The sequence below is a fragment of the Oncorhynchus gorbuscha genome, linkage group LG15, assembly GCF_021184085.1.
Source record: "Oncorhynchus gorbuscha isolate QuinsamMale2020 ecotype Even-year linkage group LG15, OgorEven_v1.0, whole genome shotgun sequence".
Classification (NCBI taxonomy): domain Eukaryota; kingdom Metazoa; phylum Chordata; class Actinopteri; order Salmoniformes; family Salmonidae; genus Oncorhynchus; species Oncorhynchus gorbuscha.
In genome coordinates, this window is record NC_060187.1 from 43,202,965 (window position 1) to 43,222,229 (window position 19,265).

The 19,265-nt window shown below is 42.8% G+C and overlaps 1 protein-coding gene across 7 annotated transcripts in view; it reads right to left on the reverse strand.

The window, feature by feature from the left end:
- Positions 1 to 19,265, reverse strand: part of LOC123997192 (cAMP-specific 3',5'-cyclic phosphodiesterase 4D-like) — a 159,949-nt gene that overhangs the window by 12,147 nt on the left and 128,537 nt on the right. For all 7 annotated transcript variants that reach the window (XM_046301334.1, XM_046301336.1, XM_046301335.1 and 4 more), the window contains 6 exons: positions 13,188 to 13,281; positions 5,232 to 5,404; positions 3,968 to 4,066; positions 3,618 to 3,782; positions 1,647 to 1,746; positions 1,303 to 1,457 (listed from right to left, as the gene is read on the reverse strand). In XM_046301334.1, coding sequence (XP_046157290.1) covers positions 1,303 to 1,457; positions 1,647 to 1,746; positions 3,618 to 3,782; positions 3,968 to 4,066; positions 5,232 to 5,404; positions 13,188 to 13,281 — 786 coding nt within the window. The remainder of the gene's footprint in view (positions 1 to 1,302; positions 1,458 to 1,646; positions 1,747 to 3,617; positions 3,783 to 3,967; positions 4,067 to 5,231; positions 5,405 to 13,187; positions 13,282 to 19,265) is intronic.

Here is a 19,265-nt window from a genome sequence, read left to right on the forward strand (position 1 = left end):
AGTGTTTTTCGTGACTAGCTGAATTTCTTCAGCCTCCTGAGGTTGAAGAGGCGCTGCTGCGCCTTCTTCACCACGCTGTCTGTGTAGGTGGACCATTTCAGTTTGTCCGTGATTTGTACGCCGAGGAACTTAAAACTTTCCATCCTCTCCACTACTATCCCATCGATGTGGATAGGGGGCTGCTCCCTCTGCTTTTTCCTGAAGTCAATGATCATCTCCTTTGTTTTGTTGACATTGAGTGTGAGGTTATTTTCCTGACGCCGCACTCCGAGGGCCCTCACCTCGTCCCCGTAGGCCGTCTCGTCGTTGTTGGTAATCAAGCCTACCACTGTAGTGTCGTCTGCAAACTTGAGAATTGAGTTGGAGGCGTGCATGGCCACGCAGTCGTGGGTGAACAGGGAGTACAGGAGAGGGCTGAGAACGCACCCTTGTGGGGCCCCAGTGTTGAGGATCAGCGGGGTGGAGATGTTGTTACATACCCTCACCACCTGGGGGCGGCCCGTCAGGAAGTCCAGGACCCAGTTGCACAGGGCATGGTCGAGACCCAGGATCTCTCGAGCTTAATGACGAGTTTGGAGGGTACTATGGTGTTAAATGCTGAGCTGTAGTGATGAACAGCATTCTTACATAGGTATTCCTCTTGTCCAGATGTGTTAAGGCAGTGTGTAGTGTGATTGCGATTGCGTCTTCTGTGGACCTTTTGGGGCGGTAAGCAAATTGAAGTGGGTCTAGGGTGTCAGGTAGGGTGGAGGTGATATGGTCCTTGACTAGTCTCTCAAAGCACTTCATGATGACAGAAGTGAGTGCTATGGGGAGGGGTAGTCATTTAGCTCAGTTACCTTAGCTTTCTTGGGACCATGGTGGCCCTCTTGAAGCACTCAAACCGGTGTACCTGGCACCTACTGCCATACCCCGTTCAAAGGCCCTTAAATATTTTGTCTTGTCCATTCACCCTCTGACTGGCATACACAATCTATATCTGAAGGCATAAACATCCTTATCTAACCTGTCTCCTCCTCTTCATCTATACTGATTGAAGTGGATTTAACAGGTGACATGAATAAGGGATCATATCTTTCACCTTGATTCACCTGGTCAGTCAATGTCATGGAACGAGTAAGTTCCTAATGTTTTGTGTGTGTTAAATGTACCGTTAAGTGACTTTGGGAAAAAGGTTTTGCTAAATGGCCATGTTATTATGATGTTAGCTAACTCATTATCATGTTTAACTATGATAACAGAGAGTTGTGTAGATATAATGTTATTTATATCTGATTCCAATTAATTTAGTCAGTGTCTCACCATGTCGATGACCATCTTCCTGAGGGACTGTCCCTGTTTCTTGCTGAGGCTCTGGAAGATGTCACAGTTGTCCTCCTGCAGCAGCTTGAAGCCCACGGCCAGGTGGTGGTTCTCCAGGACAGAGGCGTCGTTGTACATCAGAGCCAGCTCAGAGTCTACAGTAGGAACACCCACAACTATAGTAAAGCAACAACAATTCCAAGGCACTCCTGTATTCAGTGATGTAACGCCTTACAGATGCTATAATGTAGTCTTCACAGTAGTAGATCCAAGGCACATTTTGCGCCAAAGGACATATCCTTTATATCTAATCAGTGAGATTGCTAGTGAGGGATGGAACTGACTTGTGTTGATGAGGAACTGGTTGGACACTCCGGGGTGATCCACGTCATGTATGGCACTGCTAAACAGAGCAGCCATGATCTCCAGGTCAGTGAAGACAGCCTGAAAACAATCAACACACACTTTTGTGTTACTACTACTGTAGTGTATGTTAAGTTACTACTACTGTGTATGTTAAGTGCCTAGTTAAATAAAGGTTAAAAAAAACAAGTGTTACTAAGTACACTGCTCAAAAAAATAAAGGGAACACTTAAACAACACAATGTAACTCCAAGTCAATCACACTTCTGTGAAATCAAACTGTTCACTTAGGAAGCAACACTCATTGACAATACATTTCACATGATGTTGTGCAAATGGAATAGACAACAGGTGGAAATTATAGGCAATTAGCAAGACACCCCCAATAAAGGAGTGGTTCTGCAGGTGGTGACCACAGACCACTTCTCAGTTCCTATGCTTCCTGGCTGATGTTTTGGTCACTTTTGAATGCTGGCGGTGCTTTCACTCTAGTGGTAGCATGAGACGGAGTCTACAACCCACACAAGTGGCTCAGGTAGTGCAGCTCATCCAGGATGGCGCATCAATGCGAGCTATGGCAAGAAGGTTTGCTGTGTCTGTCAGCATAGTGTCCAGAGCATGGAGGCGCTACCATGGAGACCGGCCAGTACATCAGGAGACGCGGAGGAGGCCGTAGGAGGGCAACAACCCAGCAGCAGGACCGCTACCTCCTCCTTTGTGCAAGGAGGAGCAGGAGGAGCACTGCCAGAGCCCTGCAAAATTACCTCTAGCAGGCCACAAATGTGCATGTGTCTGCTCAAACGGTCAGAAACAGACTCCATGAGGGTGGTATGAGGGCCTGACCTTCACAGGTGGGGGTTGTACTTACAGCCCAACAGAGTGCAGGACGTTTGGCATTTGCCAGAGAACACCAAGATTGGCAAATTCGCCACTGGCGCCCTGTGCTCTTCACAGATGAAAGCAGGTTTACACTGAGCACATGTGACAGATGTGACAGAGTCTGGAGACGCCGTGGAGAACCTTCTGCTGCCTGCAACATCCTCTAGCATGACCGGTTTGGCGGTGGGTCAGTCATGGTGTGGGGTGGCATTTCTTTGGGGGGCCGCACAGCCCTCCATGTGCTCGCCAGGTAGCCTGACTGCCATTAGGTAGCGAGATGAGATCCTCAGACCCCTTGTGAGACCATATGCTGGTGCGGTTGGCCCTGGGTTCCTCCTAATGCAAGACAATGCTAGACCTCATGTGGCTGGAGTGTGTCAGCAGTTCCTGCAAGAGGAAGGCATTGATGCTACGGACTGGCACGCCCGTTCTCCAGACCTGAATCCAATTGAGCACATCTGGGACATCATGTCTCGCTCCATCCACCAATGCCACGTTGCACCACAGACTGTCCAGGAGTTGGCGGATGCTTTAGTCCAGGTCTGGGAGGAGATCCCTCAGGAGACCATCCGCCACCTCATCAGGAGCGTGCCCAGGCGTTGTAGGGAGGTCATACAGGCACGTGGAGGCCACACACACTACTGAGCCTCATTTTACCTTGTTTTAAGGACATTACCATTATCAAAGTTGGATCAGCCTGTAGTGTGGTTTTCCTCTTTAATTTTGAGTGTGACTCCAAATCCAGACCTCCATGGGTTGATAAATTTGATTTCCATTGATCATTTTTGTGTGATTTTGTTGTCAGCACATTCAACTATGTAAAGAAAAAAGTAATTAATAAGAATATTTCATTCATTCAGATCTAGGATGTGTTATTTTAGTGTTCCCTTTATTTTTTTGAGCAGTGTATTTTTACTATTAAAACCATGAACAAATGCCTTCTCCCTCAATATGCATTGATAAAGTTGATGAAATCCAAAGCCATGCACAGGGCAAGTAAACTAACTGGATTAGAATATAGAATATGGCTGAACATCATCCGGTAATCTTCCTCATAATGGAGAGTCGCATACCTCCAGGGCAGGGGTGGAGAGGAGGATGTGAGTGGACTGTACCACGTCGGCAGCGTGGATGTTGTTGTGGTAGGCCACGTCGGTGTGGTAGTGGTCCTCCAGGGTCATCATGAAGGTGACAAAGGTGTCGGCTGGGATCTTAAAGTTCTTCAGCAGCTCTCGCTCCTGAGTTTGGGGAGCAACAGAAACCAGGCTCACAGAAGAGTAAACCAAATACGTAAGAAACATAGGGGTAAAGTATTGCAGCGAATTCGGGGTAGCCAAGACCGGGACTCAAACAATACACTAAGAGATTCAAACGCCTCGGTGAGAATGCTAGAAAATGCTACAAAGTAATGGGATACTCATACCTGGAAAATGGAGTACATCACCACGGTCAAAGGCCGATTCCCCGAGTATTCAGCTATCTTGAAAATATCTAGACCCCATCTGTTGATGTCTTCAAATTCCTAGAATGACAACACAACTTTCAGTGAGAAAAAGTCTGGCATGGCAAAAATATTTGATTTATCTAACTTTTTTAACATGCATAGCAAAATACATGAAAATGGCACAAAAAAGTATTTTTCCAATTGCGATCCTCCAGAGGGCAGATGATGTGACGAGTGATAACGCTTTATAACACGTCACTGACGGCAGTAGAATGTAACGGCATTACATAAATGACATTAAAGGTCAAGCAATAAGCATTAAAGTACAGTAACTTATCCATTCCTCACTGTAACATGGGGTAAACAAACTCAGTAGCTACGCAATACCACTCATACATTACAGTATTCGACAGATCATAAAACAGTGCCACAATCCTATGCACATAATGAGATGGGTGAACCCATTGTACAAATCATTGCCTTTTTTCTAAATAAAGGCCCTGTGGCCAGGGGCTTTTATACCACCGTATTTACGACTATTGTAAGCCCTCCAGTCATAAAAATGCAAAAATGTTTTAGGGATGGAATGAAGAGATTCATATAGTATTTGTAGTATGTCTGACGTATGAAAGCACATAATGGTCTCTACCACTCAGCCACACAAACCTACACTGACGTTCTTCACATTCACACATACCGACGTACTCATGCTCACACAATCCCTACTGACACCTCGCACACTCGCTCATTACCATGCACACACCACATACGCTGCTGCCAAAATCAATTGATTAATTATAGAGATTCATATTACCATTCGATGCTGCTATATTGTTTATGACCATTATTATTATGGGTATTTATCCTGCTAACAGCGACTTTACATGTACATTCCTTCCTCATTCGCTCCAGTACCCCTGCACATTGAAATAACGCTACTGGCACTGCACTGACCTGTATACAAGACCTGTACAGTATATAACTGTTTCTTTATTACTATAGTTAAGCAATTCACTGTACTGTTTTACACCTGATGTATCTTGTGCATGTGACAGTAAAACTTGAGACGTAATGTGTTTTTCTTCACATATAGTAATACGGTCACTAAGCAGACGTTTTTATCCAAAGGTCTGTCATCCATGCGGGAAACAAACCATTAAGATGCCAACACCATGCTCTAACACACTGAGCTTGGAGTGTGTTTGTGCCCGTCTGTGTAAGTGTGTGTGTGCTTGGCACTCACCGTTGCCAGTAGACCCTCATGGAGGGTGGTGACCCCAAAGCGGGGGATCTGGGTAGGGGCAAGGCTGGGGCTGAGGGCAGGTTTCTTCACCGCAACAATCTGGGACATGGGCCTCTTCTTCTTGTCCTTGTCTTTAAGAGGCCCAGACATAATCTCCACATCTTGCTGCTTTTCTACAAACACACAGAGAGAGAGAGAGAGAGAGAGAGAGAGAGAGAGAGAGAGAGAGAGAGAGAGAGAGAGAGAGAGAGAGAGAGAGAGAGAGAGAGAGAGAGAGAGAGAGAGAGAGAGAGAGAGATTTCTTTCAACCAATATAGGGGGACACAGTTGATGATTGTTAATATTAATAACTATAGCTAATCTAATCTTTTTCCATCACAAATCAGGTGAGCAATCAATTAGACTAGGACTAGGAATACGGCTTCGACCGATAACTCTGCAGCAAATGTAATCTCTCAACCAAAAATGATTCCTGGTAGTCAGACAGTGACAAATATAACAAGCTCTATATTCATGTCATTCGACCATAGCACCGCCTGGAGTTTGATAAATGGCATTGGCACTTGGATTGAAACCAGTGCTATGGTCAGACGACATGAAAATAGAGCTCTTGTGGTGTGGAGTTGCTTACCAAGACGACATTGAATGTTCCTGAGTGGCCTAGTTACAGTTTTGACTTAAAATCGGCTTGATAATCTAATGGCAAGACTTGAAAATGGCTGTCTAGCAATGATCAACAACCATCTTGACAGATCTTGAAGATTTTTTAGAGAATGATGTGCAAATATTTTACAATCGAGGTGTGCAAAGCTCTTAGAGACTTATCCAGAAAAACTCACAGCTGTAATCGCTGCCAAAGGTGATTCCAACATGAATTGACCCAGGGGTGTGAATACTTACGTAAATTAGATTTCTGTATTTTATTTTCAATACATTTGGCAACGTTTCTTAAAACACGTTTTCACTTTGTCATTATTAGGCATTGTGTGTAGATGGCTGAGGAGGAAACCTATTTAATCAATTTTGAATACAGGCTGTAACAACAAAATATGGAATAAGTCACGAGGTATGAATCATTTCTGTAGGCACTGTATAACAAAACATTATACAGAACTATAAACGTTGGTGAGCATCCACAACAGCTGGCAGTTTATCATTGATTGTTCTGCAGTAGCCTACACCTGTCAATCAACTGATCAACGCATTCTACTGCCGGCTGTAGGCCTATTAATAATGTGGTAGCACAGACCATTCAGTGTGTGTTCATTGTCATAGTGACATCTGCAAATTGTCCTTCGATGTAAATGTAACGAAAAAATAATGTAGAAACTCGTATTTAAATGTAGCAATTTAACAACAAATGCTATGTATCTTTTACATCATGTTATTGCTTGCCTCGTTGCTTAAGTGGTTGGAAGTGATTTCCATTTTTCGAATGGTTGTCAATTCGTTTGAATCTTCTTTTTCACTGTGCTCATCTCTCTGTATATCCTGTGCAATCATTTGCAATGCATCAGTGCAATAATGTTATCATCACTGGCCAAAGATCCCACCAACGCGCACTCCTAAGATTTCCACAACAGTTCATTTGGCCTAGACCTATTTTACATTCAGCAATCAGCAGTCCTGCTTCTCTCCACAAAAAGGCTATTGGGCATAGTTTTAAATATATTATAGCTTTTGTAGCTTATAGCTTTTCCTGGGATTTCAAGAGAAGAGGAATAGCGGAGAGGCTTGCCTCCATAAAGCCAATTGCACACGGGAACGGCTGGAAGAGAAAAAGGCTGGAGCTGTGTAGCCGAAGTAAGAAGCTAAATATTAGCTAGATATGCAATTCATTAGCTAGATACTAGGGCTATACATATTTACCTGTCAAAGAAAAACAGGTTGACAGGTTATAAAATGGCAGATCAGTGTATTCATCCAGGCCGTGTTTTGCAGTCCCCGGGCACGCAAAGCTCCACTATTGATTAGGCCTACGTTTTTTAGACAATACCATTTTCTACCTAGGCTACAACACAGTGAAATGTGGGCTTTTTTTATTGTTATCAATTGAGTACACAAGTATTGTCTAGGGCTGTAAACTGCAGCTATGTAGGCTAATTTGAATAACCACTCAAACGTTCTGTTTTGAATACTTCATGCCGAAATAACTGCATCCAGCCTAGGCCTGATTTTGCAACCATTTGGATCAGTTATGTATCTATTCTCTACAGTTTACATAGTCCAGAAAGGTACATTAGCAGACTAATCATTCAAGCTAATGTAGTCTAGCTTTTCCTGGGACTCCAAGAGCTAAAGACGAATAGCTGCCTGTAGCTGAAAGGACCCATGAAGACAGACTACAGAAGTGTAGCCTAAATAAATTAGCTAAATATTAGGCCTAATATTACAGTGAATAGCCTTTACCCAAAGATTTTACACAGTGAAAGTTTTTTTTACAAATCAGATAACGAAATGACAAGTAGCCTGGGATAGGCTACTGTGTGCTCCCCAGGCTGAGCTCCCAGTCCGGCTGGGACAAGAAAATTATCATTATCATACAATAATGCATTTTATCCGATTTTTTTTCTAGTCAGTAAATCACTCTAGTCTAGGCTGTTAATTAACTGCATTGAATATGGCATTTCAATAACCATTTTGAATGCATGTTTCATTACGAAATAATAATAATTTAGCCTAGACTTTTAGACAGTTTAGGTCTAAGGTCCAGAAGGGCACATTAGCAAGCCAGTCATAGTGCGCATTTTGTCAGGATGTATCGTGCGTTAACATACACTATCTGAAAATAGGGCCTTCTCATACTGATATGCAAGTTTGTTGTGGATCATCATTCTCCCAATTCCTCCGATATCAGGCATGTTTGCCGCGCGTTCTGCCTTCTCGCCTCGCGCTCCAAGCACCAATAATGCTTCTATTGAACAACTTTTTGATTGGTTGTTAATGTTTTATCGTCGGGGGGACAGGTGGATCACTCAGAAAATTATCCAAACGATAGCCATTGTTATCGTTCTCCACTCTTTTTGTAGTTATCGTTTCGTGTGAAAGCTCCTGTTCACTTGAATGAGAGTTGTCTTTGATTTGTATTTATTTCAAATGTTTTTATAACACAAAAAGATTGCTATTTTTCCATTCACTATAATGGGGGATCCTGTCTTCTGCTAACAATGCCTGCAGTACAGCGATCGGTCTTGAACTTCCGTGGCTGCAATGAGAGGGGGCAGTTGTGCTGCCACATTATTAGTTAAAGCATGCGTTAGTAAATTCACTCTGGCTATCTACTCTGATTTCAGAGCACTCTGTCTGCACTCTGAGCCTAACCAACTCTACTAGGACGAGTAAAATGGTCAGAGTGGTGTTTTCTCATTTGTGTCTAGAAGTAGCTAGCAAGCTAGACAACTTTAGCCAGTTAGCTTAGGTGCCTGACTGCCATTGTAAGGTCAGAACACTCGGATCAATAAGTTCTTAATTTACAAACTCCCAGAGCGTCCTCTGGCACTCCAGAGGGAATTTACGATCATACACGTCCTGATGCAAAAGGCAGCCTAATAATATTATGGTCTCCATGGCAATGCCAGGCTGACATGCTAATAGGCTAGAAGACATGCATAACTAAATATGCATATTTGTGTACTCCTATGCAGGGGCACAACTTTTATTATAAATGAGAATACAGTTGAAGTTGGAAGTTTACATACACTTTGGTTGGAGTCATTAAAACTAGTTTTTCAACCACTTCACAAATTTCTTATAAACAAACTGTAGTTTGGGTAAGTTGGTTAGGACATCTACTTTGTGCATGACAAGTAATTTTTCCAACAATTGTTTACAGACAGATTATTTCACTTATAACTCACTGTATCACAAGTCCAGTGGGTCAGAAGTTTACATACACTAAGTTGACTGTGCCTTTAAACAGCTTGGAAAATTCCAGAAAATTATGTCATGGCTTTAGAAGCTTCTGATAGGCTAATTGACATCATTTGAGTCAATTGGAGGTGTACCTGTAGATGTATTTCAAGGCCTACCTTCAAACTCAGTGTCTCTTTGCTTGACATCATGGGAAAATCAAAATAAATCATCCAAGACATCAGAAAAACAAATTGTGGACCTCCACAAGTCTGGTTCATCCTTAGGAGCAATTTCCAAACACTTGAAGGTACCACGTTCATCTGTACAAACAATAATACGCAAGTATAAACACCATGGGAACACGCAGCCATCATAGCGCTCAGGAAGGAGAAGCGTTCTGCCTCCTAGAGATGAACGTACTTAGGTGTGAAAAGTGCAAATCAATCCCAAAAGAACAGCAAAGGACCTTGTGAAAATACTGGAGGAAACGGGTACAAAAGTAGTTCTATCCACAGTAAAACGAGTCCTGTATCGATATAACCTGAAAGGCCGCTCAACAAGGAAGAAGCCACTACTTCAAAACCGGCATAAAAAGCCAGACTACGGTTTGCAACTGCACATGGGGACAAAGATTGTACTTTTTGGAGAAATGTCCTCTGGTCTGATGAAACAAAAATAGGACCTTTTGGGCAGAATGACCATTGTTATGTTTGAAGGAAAAGAGGGATGCTTGCAAGCCGAAGAACACCATCCCAACCCTGAAGCACGGGGATGGCAGCATCACGTTTGGGGGTGCTTTGCTGGATTAGGGACTGGTGCACTTCACAAAATAGATAGCATCATGAGCAGGGAATGCTATCAAATACTAAAATAATAATAATAATATATGCCATTTAGCAGACGCTTTTATCCAAAGCGACTTACAGTCATGTGTGCATACATTCTACGTATGGGTGGTCCCGGGAATCGAACCCACTACCCTGGCGTTACAAGCGCCATGCTCTACCAACTGAGCTACCCCCTATGTAGTGAGTGTACTAAGTGAGTGTATGTAAACTTCTGACCAACTGGGAATGTGATGAAATAAATAAAAGCAGAAATAAATCACTCTCTACACTATTATTCTGACATTTCACATTCTTCAAATAAAGTGGTGACCCTTACTGACCGAAGACAGGGAATTCTTGCTAGGATTAAATGTCAGGAATTGTGAAAAACTGAGTTTAAATATATTTGGCTGAGGTGTATGTAAACTTCCAACTTCAACTATATAATGTTTCTAAACACTTCTACATTAATGTGGACGCTATAATGATGAGTGAGAAAGTTAGGCGCACAAATATCATATCCCCCAAGACATGCTAACATCTAACCATTACAATAACAGGGGAAGTGAGCATTTTTGGGGGGTATGATATTTGTGCAGTAGCATCCACATTCATGTAGAAGTGTTTAGAAACATATTATATTATTTACAATAAGTGACCACAAAATTACCCAAAAAGGGTCATATTAGATTGTGTAGAAATGCAGGAAATGAGCTTTAAATGCCCCCCAAAAAACTGACAGAGCTCCAGAGTTCCCCCAGACCCCACACCAGGTTGTGTGCCCCCCCCCCCACTGTGCAACCTATGTTCACCCTCTGAATATGTTGGCCTGTTCAGTACTCCAACACATTATATACTGTACAGTACATTAGGAAAGTGTTCAGACCCCTTCCCCTTTTCCACATTTTGTTACTTTACAGCTTTATTCTAAAATGGATCTAACAATTTTTAAAAACTCAATCTACACACTACCCCATAATGAGAGCAACAACTTTTTTTAGAATTCTTTTTGCAAATGCATTAAAAATAAAAAAAACAGAAATCCCTTATTTACATAAGTATTCAGACCCTTTGCTATGAGACTTGACATTGAGCTCAAGTGCATCCTGTTTCCTTTGATCATCCTTGATGCTTCTACAACTTGATTGGAGTCCACCTGTGGTAAATTAAATTGGTTGGACATGATTTGGAAAGGCACACACCTGTCCATATAAGGTCCCACAGCTGACAGTGCATGTCAAAGCAAAAACCAAGCCAAGAGGTCGAAGGAATTGTCAGTAGAACTCTGAGACTGTGTCAAGGCACAGATCTGAGGAAGGGTAACATAACATTTCTGCAGCATTGAAGGTCCCGAAGAACACAGTGGCCTTCAACATTCTTAAATGGAATACATTTGTAATAAGACTCTTCCTAGAGATGGCCGCCCGGCCAAACTGAACAATCGGGGGGAGAAGGCCCTTGGCAACGGAGGTAACCAAGAACCCGATGGTCACTCTGACAGAGCTCCAGAGTTCCTCTGTGGAGATGGGAGAACCTTCCAGAAGTCCAACCTTCTCTGCAGCACTCCACCAATCAGGCCTTCATGGTAGAGTGGTCAGACAGAAGCCACTCCTCAGTAAAAGGCACAAAACAGCCTGCTTGGAGTTTGCCAAAAGCACCAGAAGGACTCTCAGACAATGAGAAACAAGATTATCCGGTCTGATGAAACCAAGATTGAACTCTTTGGCCTGAATGCCAAGCGTCACGTCTGGAGGAGACCTGGCACCATCCCTACAGTGAAGCATGGTGGTGGCAGCATAATGCTGTGGGGATATTTATCAGTGGCAAGGACTGAGAGACTAGTCAGGATTGAGGGAAAGATGAACAAAGAAAATTACAGAGAGATCCTTGGTGAAAACCTGCTCCAGAGCACTCAAGACCTCAGACTGGGGCGAAGGTTCACCATTCAACAGGACCCTAATCACACAGCCAAGACAACGCAGTAGTGGCTTCGGGACAAGTCTATGAATGTCCTCGAGTGGCCCAGCCAGTGCCCGGACTTGAACCCGATCTAACGTCTCTGGAGAGACCTGAAAATATCCATGCAGCGATGCTCCCCATCCAACATGACAGAGCTTGAGAGGATCTCCATAGAAGAATGGGACAAACTCCCAAAATACAGCTGTGACAAGCTTGTAGCATCATACCAAAGAAGACTCGAGGCTGTGAAAGGTGCTTCGCCTTGAAAGGTGCGAAAGGTGCTTCAACAAATTACTGAGTAAAGGGTCTGAATACTTATGGGTGCCTGCTATCTCTATCTAGAGTGGTGCAGCAGTGCATCTCAGTGCAAGTGGCGTCACTACAGTCCCTGGTTCGAATCCAGGCTGTATCACATCCGGCCGTGATTGGGAGTCCCATAGGGCGGCGCACAATTGGCCCAGCGTCGTCCGGGTTTGGCCGGGGTAGGCCGTCATTGTAAATCGAGTTTGTTCTTAAGTGTCTTGCCTAGTTAAATAAAAATCAAATCTAGAAGGGGGCGCTGAGTATGAGAGTGTATGTATGAATGTTTGTCCTTTATTTTACTGATCAGTATCCATATTTCATCAACATACAGTTATATGCATACTTTCATCATTTCACCCTGATACATTATTCTTAAGTATTTGCAAGAATGTGAGATGAAATGTCATTATGTCGTGCTATCATTTGTTCTCTCTTTGTTGCCTCTCTCTCTTCCCTCATCACAGGTGACGAACTGCACCTGTGACCAGTGGGAATGGTATATAGTGGAGTGCTATGGGGTGGGGCTTCAAGTCTCCTGGTTCAAGGCCTGGGAGAACATGAGTGAATGTGTCTCTGTGAGGAGGCCTTCTTATTGCCACTTGTACCATTTGTTTGTTATTTTCAGTCTGAGGGCCATGTATTTGTAACAAATATCCCTTAACTTTGCATCAGACAAAGTCATCCTGCGATTCCTTTCATAGATATGGCCTGTCTGTGACAATTTCCTATGAATACCCTCTTCATAATGCATTCTAAGTGCATTTATAATACCTTATGAGCTATCCATAATAATGCACAACTCGTGAACATCTTTGACTACATTTATAGAGCATTATGACCAATGCTGTATAACACCTTATAAAGAAAATAAATAAATATTGTATTATGTAACAGAATTTGAGCAGGATGAATGCTTTACATCAATTCCTATTTGGCATTAGGGTCAAAATAAATACCTTGCATGGCCATTTTAATGCCTGTTCAGGAGCCATTCAGGAGCGCTGTTGTCACTCACCTAGGAAAGTGTTGGCGATAAACTCTGAGACTTGGTTTCCTGACCGGCTGGTTTCTGACAACTGGGTGAGCTCTCTGTTCAGCATCCTTTTGAACTGAGGGACAAGATCAGACACCAGGCCTCAGTGACACAAGTTCATACATGGACATACTGTACAGTGTGGAAAGTAGAAAATGCCTCAGTAGAACAAGTGTAATGTGGATAACTGACTTCTCTTTTTGCATAAACAATTTGTGAAATGATAAATTAATAAATAAAACAAAATGAGAGTTCAAAATGGCACCAAACATATTTTTACATGATGTTTGGTGTGACTTTTTTTACACCACACATTAAAGTGTTAGGAGTAACTAACAAGTAAATCAAATGACAGTAGTGACTTCCTTGATCACATCAAAATAAATGTGTGATATTAATAGACTAATAGTAGTCAAGTAATACACAATTATTTCAATAAGACCATAAAATGAATCATTAACTTCTATCATGACACAACCTCATACAAACCCCAAGTCTATTTCAGTGCATCACACATTTAGTTGTTGTTGTTTATTTCATACTAAACACATGCACAACAAATATTGGACCATGTTTAGCTGAATTAGCCCTGTTGGTATTTTCCATCTGCAGGGACACAGTCGTTCCATGAATGGGGATAAATGGAAAAACCAGGGAAGTATAGCCATATCACTAGCAGACAGTGCAGCACACAGTCCAGACAGAAAGAAGTGGAACATTATTTTTCAAACAGAGCGGTGTGGTTGCCATGGTGAATCATGGTACACAGAGGCAGCAGTGCTCAGTGAGTGGTTCATTGAGAGTGAGCGCAGGGCATTTGGGAAGGGAGGGTAGGGCACAACGTCTTCAGCTGGGCTCAGCCCGTTATGTAATCACGTGGGTACGAGATGGCGGAGCGCACAACGCCAGCCATACAAACCACCATATGGTTTTCTTAGGGCTGCAATCCCGTTAACGGGATTGATATGACAACAGCCAGTGAAAGTGCAGAGAGCCAAATTCAAACAACAGAAATCTCATAATTAAAATTCCTCACACATACATGTATCTTATACCATTTAAAGGTAATCTTGTTGTTAATCCCACCAAAGTGTTCAATTTCAAATAGGCTTTACAGCAAAAGCACCACAAATGATTATGTTAGGTCAGAGCCAAGCCACAGAAAAACACAGCCCTTTTTCCAGCCAAAGAGAGGAGTCACAAAAAGCAAAAATAGAGAAAATGAATCACTAACCTTTGATGATCTTCATCAGATGACAATCATAGGACTTCATGTTACAGGATACATGTATGTTTTGTTCGATAAAGTGCATATTTATATAAAAGAATCTCAGTATACATTGGCGCGTTATGTTCACTAGTTCCAAAAACATCCGGTGATATTGCAGAGAGCCACATCATTTTACAGAAATACTCATTATAAATGTTGATGAAAATACAATTGTTACACATGGAAATATAGATACACTTCTCCTTAATGCAACCGCTGTATCAGATTTCAAAAAAGCTTTACGGAAAAAGCAAACCATGCAATAATCTGAGTACAGCTTTCAGACAACAAAGCAGCCAAAAAGATATCTGCCATATTGGGTAGTCAACACTAGTCATAAATAGCATTATAAATATTCACTTACCTTTGATGATCTTCATTCGAATGCACTCCCAGGAATTCAAGTTCCACATTAAACGTTTGATTTGTTCAATAATGTCCATAATTTTTGTCCAAAGAGCTACTTTTGTTAGCACGTTTGGTAAACAAATCCAAAGTCATGAAGCGCGTTCCCTAGTTGCAGATGAAATGTCAAAAAGTTCCGTTACTGTCCGTAGAAACATGTCAAACGATGTATGGAATCAATCTTTAGGATGTTTTTAACATAAAACTTAAATAATATTCCAACCGGAGAATTCCTTTGTCTTCAGAAAACCAAAGGAACACAGCTACCTCTCATTGGAAATGCGCCTGACCATGCGTGACTGCTGGCAGACCTCTGACTCAAACCTCTCTCATTCGGTCCCACTTCACAGTAGAATCCTCAAACAAGTTTCTAAAGACAGGTGACATCTAGTGGAAGCCTTAGGAAGTGCAACATAACCAATATCCCACTGCGTATTTAATAGGGGCTGGGTTGAAAATCGACCAACCTCAGATTTCCCACTTCCTGTTTGGATTTCTTCTCAGGTTTTTGCCTGCCATATGAGTTCTGTTATATTCACAGACATCATTCAAACATATTTAGAAACAGAGTGTTTTCTATCCAATACTAATAATAATATGCATATATCGCAACTGGGACTGAGGAGCAGGCAGTTTACTCTGGACAAACATTGGCAGTAGAATGGCCCGTACTGAAAAGCTCAGTGACTTTCAACGTGGCACCGTCATAGGATGCCACCTTTCCAACAAGTCAGTTTGTCAAATTCCTGGTTTGTTAGGAGCTTTATGAAATGGGTTTCCGTGGCCGAGCAGCCGCACACAAACCGAAGCTCGCCACACGTAATGCCAAGCGTCGACGGGAGTGTAAAGTCCACACAGCAATGGTCCAACATCGAGTGGAAAGCCTTCCCAGAAGAGTGGAGGCTGTTATATCAGCAAAGGGGGAACCAACTCCATATGAATACCCATGATTTTGGAATGAGATGTTCAACGAGCAGGTGTCCACATACTTTTGTAGTGTACCATCTCACTGACATAATATGCTAAAACACAGATACATCCAAAAACATACTGCTCTACAGTGCACCAAAGCACACTTATCGTTATCCAGACCCATTAAGAAGTTTGCAATGCAATAACAGAAAATGAAATTCTGACACCCTTACACCTTGAGCCCACACACATTCCTGTGCACTCACCTGTATGAGTGTCCAAGACACAGAGAACAAAGTGACTTCGGCCAACCCAGTGGACACATGTTAAATCAAAAACAAAGACGAGTGAGCAGTAAAAACCAACTCGGATGAATAAAATCCAGTAGCAGATTCTATGGGTCTACAGTTCTGTCACAACCTGACAGTCTGTAGGTCCGAGATTGAAAGAGGGGAAAAGATCTAACAGTCGTCAGCCAAAGACGAGGTGTGCCTGTAGCCCTGAGCTGAGTAAGGAGGACAGAGGGCACAGAGGGGACATGGGGAACGGGCGATACAGAGCAAGAGGACAGACAGTCCAGCTAGGTGCAGGACACCAGAGCGCATGGCTGACTGCTGCTCCTTCATCCACCATCCCACTCTCAATGTAAATACAGAGACCGAGGAGAGAAGAAGTGAGAGATGGAGGGAGGGAGGGAGGGATGGGGAGAGTATGAGCGAGGAAAGTCTCTCCCTCCCTGTGTGTATCTCCCCTTGAACTGCCTACATGTGGGATGCCCCCTAGCCAATCAGCTACACAGGCTGGAGGGATGCGAGGGATATGATTGGTTGTGGGTGTAAAGGGGAGGGGAGTGTGAGAGGTGGAGGCTGAGACAGAGAGGGGGGATACATAATGCATCCAGGAGGAGTGGAGTGGAAAGAAGGGATGGGAATCCATGCGACTGGTTAACTCCTTCAATGGGAAGGATGGGCTCCATTCATGTGTTGGTGTGTGTTTGTGTCTGAATGGGAGGGCGTGTGCATCAGCCCAATGCTCTTTGTATGCCCAAATATTAAGCAGAGGGAGAATGCAACAGCAGTTCAACTGCCTACATCTGTAAAAATGTAAATACTGCAACGCAACAAGAACCGACCTCCTTGGTCCAAATAATGGTCATATCTGTGAAGTGGTCATATCTGTGAATCTGTGGTTGCCATGGCGCTGTGAGGTCGCATACGCAGAAAGCTCTGTAAATATTGAACATATTTTAATAGTTGTAGGTGTTTCTGGACAGAATTTTAGATAACATATTTATTTTGCTAGGTAATTAAGTTGATTGTATATACACTGAACCAGAATATAAATGCAACATCTAAGTGTTGGTCCCATGTTTCATGAGCTGAAATAAAATATCCCAGAAATGTTCCATATGCACAAAAAGCTTATTTCTCAAAAATGTTGTGCACAAATTTGTTTACATCCCTGTTAGTGAGCATACCTCCTTTCCAATATAATCCATTCACCTGACAGGTGTGGCATATCAAGAAGCTGATTAAACTGCATGATCATTAGAAAGGTGCACCTTGTGCTGGGGACTATAAAAAGGCCACTCTAAATTGTGCAATTTTGGCACAACACAATGCCACAGTCTCAAGTTTTGAAGGAGCGTGCAATTGGCATGCTGACGGCCAGAGAATGTAATGTTAATTTCTCTACTATAAGCTGCCTCCAACGTCATTTTAGAGAATTTGGCGGTACATCCATCCAGCCTCACAACTGCAGACCATGTGTATGTCGTTGTGTGGGTGAGCTGATTGCTGATGTCAACAGAGTGCCCCAAGGTGGCAGTGGGGTTATGGTATGGGCAGGTATAAGCTACGGGTAACGAACACAATTGCATTTTATCGATGGCAATTTTAATGCACAGAGATACCTTGACAAAATCCTGAGGCCCATTGTCGTGCCATTCATCCACTGCCATCACCTCATGTTTCAGCAGGGTAATGCACGGCCAGCCCCATGTCACAAGGATCTGTACACAATTCCTGGGAGCTGAACATTTCCCAGTTCTTCCATGGCCTGCGTATTCACCAGACATGTCACCCAATATGCATGTTAGGGCTGCTCTGGATGGACCTGAACGATGGCATGTTCCACTTCCTGCCAATATCCAGCAACTTCGCGCAGCCATTGAAGAGGAGTCGAAAAACATTCCACAGGCCACAATCAACAGCCTGATCAACTCTATGCGAAGGAGATGTGTCGCACTGCATGAGGCAAATGGTGGTCACACCAGATATGACTGGATTTCTGATAAACTCCCCTATCTTTAAAACAAAAAGTATCTGTGACCAACAGATGCATATCTGTATTCCCAGTCATGTGAAATCCATAGATTAGGGCCTAATGAAAGTATTTCAATTGACTGATTTCCTTATATGAACTGTAAGTCAGTAAAATCTTTGAAATTGTCGCATGTTGTATTTATATAATGATCCACAGCAGTGCAAGACTGGATAAGAGCGTCTGCTAAATGACTTAAATGTAAATGTAAATGTAAGTCAGTTATTTTACCAACTGAACTGAGAAGCTTGCTATTTAGCTATCTAGCCATCTAACTGTTTTCATTTGAAACAACGAGATGACAGAGGCTTGGCGACTGTTGAATATGGCAGAGGATCCCTAAAGTTTTTCCACAATGGTTTATTTCAAGGTGGACTGTAGTGTTGACTGTAGTGTTGACTGTAGTGTTGACTGTATTGTTGACTGTAGTGAGCTTCAAGCGCCTTAAGCTTAGTGGCTGCATGGCTTCAGACAGGTGGGTGCTACATGGTTTTCGGAGGAGTTTACCAAGGAGTCTACGACTGGGGATGGAAAGGTGTCCTGGCTTCTGACTAGTTTCCCCCATGGATCTGACCATCGTTTCCCCCCAGCTCAACCCGTCATCTGGGCCTCCACAGGAAGGTGCGCATGGAGAGTGGATCAGACATATGTTGTGACCCGTTGGACTTCCACCTCCCTCTGTGGATGACTGTGGAAGATCTTCCACCCAGAACCGAAAATCGCTATACAAATTAAATCTATTATTATTATGTATTTTAGACATTTCCTTGACCATGGCATTCCAGCTGTTACAGTGCATTCAGAATGTATTCAGACCCCTTGACCTTTTCAAAATGTTGTTACGTTACAGCCTTATTCTAATATGTATTAAATCTATTCACAATACCCCATAATGACAAGGCGAAAACAGGTTTTTAGAAATGTTAGCAAATGTATCAAAAATAAAAAACTTAAATATAACATTTACATAAGTATTCAGACCCTTTACTCAGTACTTTGTTGAAACACCTTTGGCAGTGATTACAGCCTCGAGTCTTAGGTATGACGATACCTAAGCTTGGCTCACCTGTATTTGGGGAGTTTCTCCAAATCTTCTCTGCAGATCCTCAAGCTCTGTCAGGTTGGATGGGGAGCGTCACTGCACAGATATT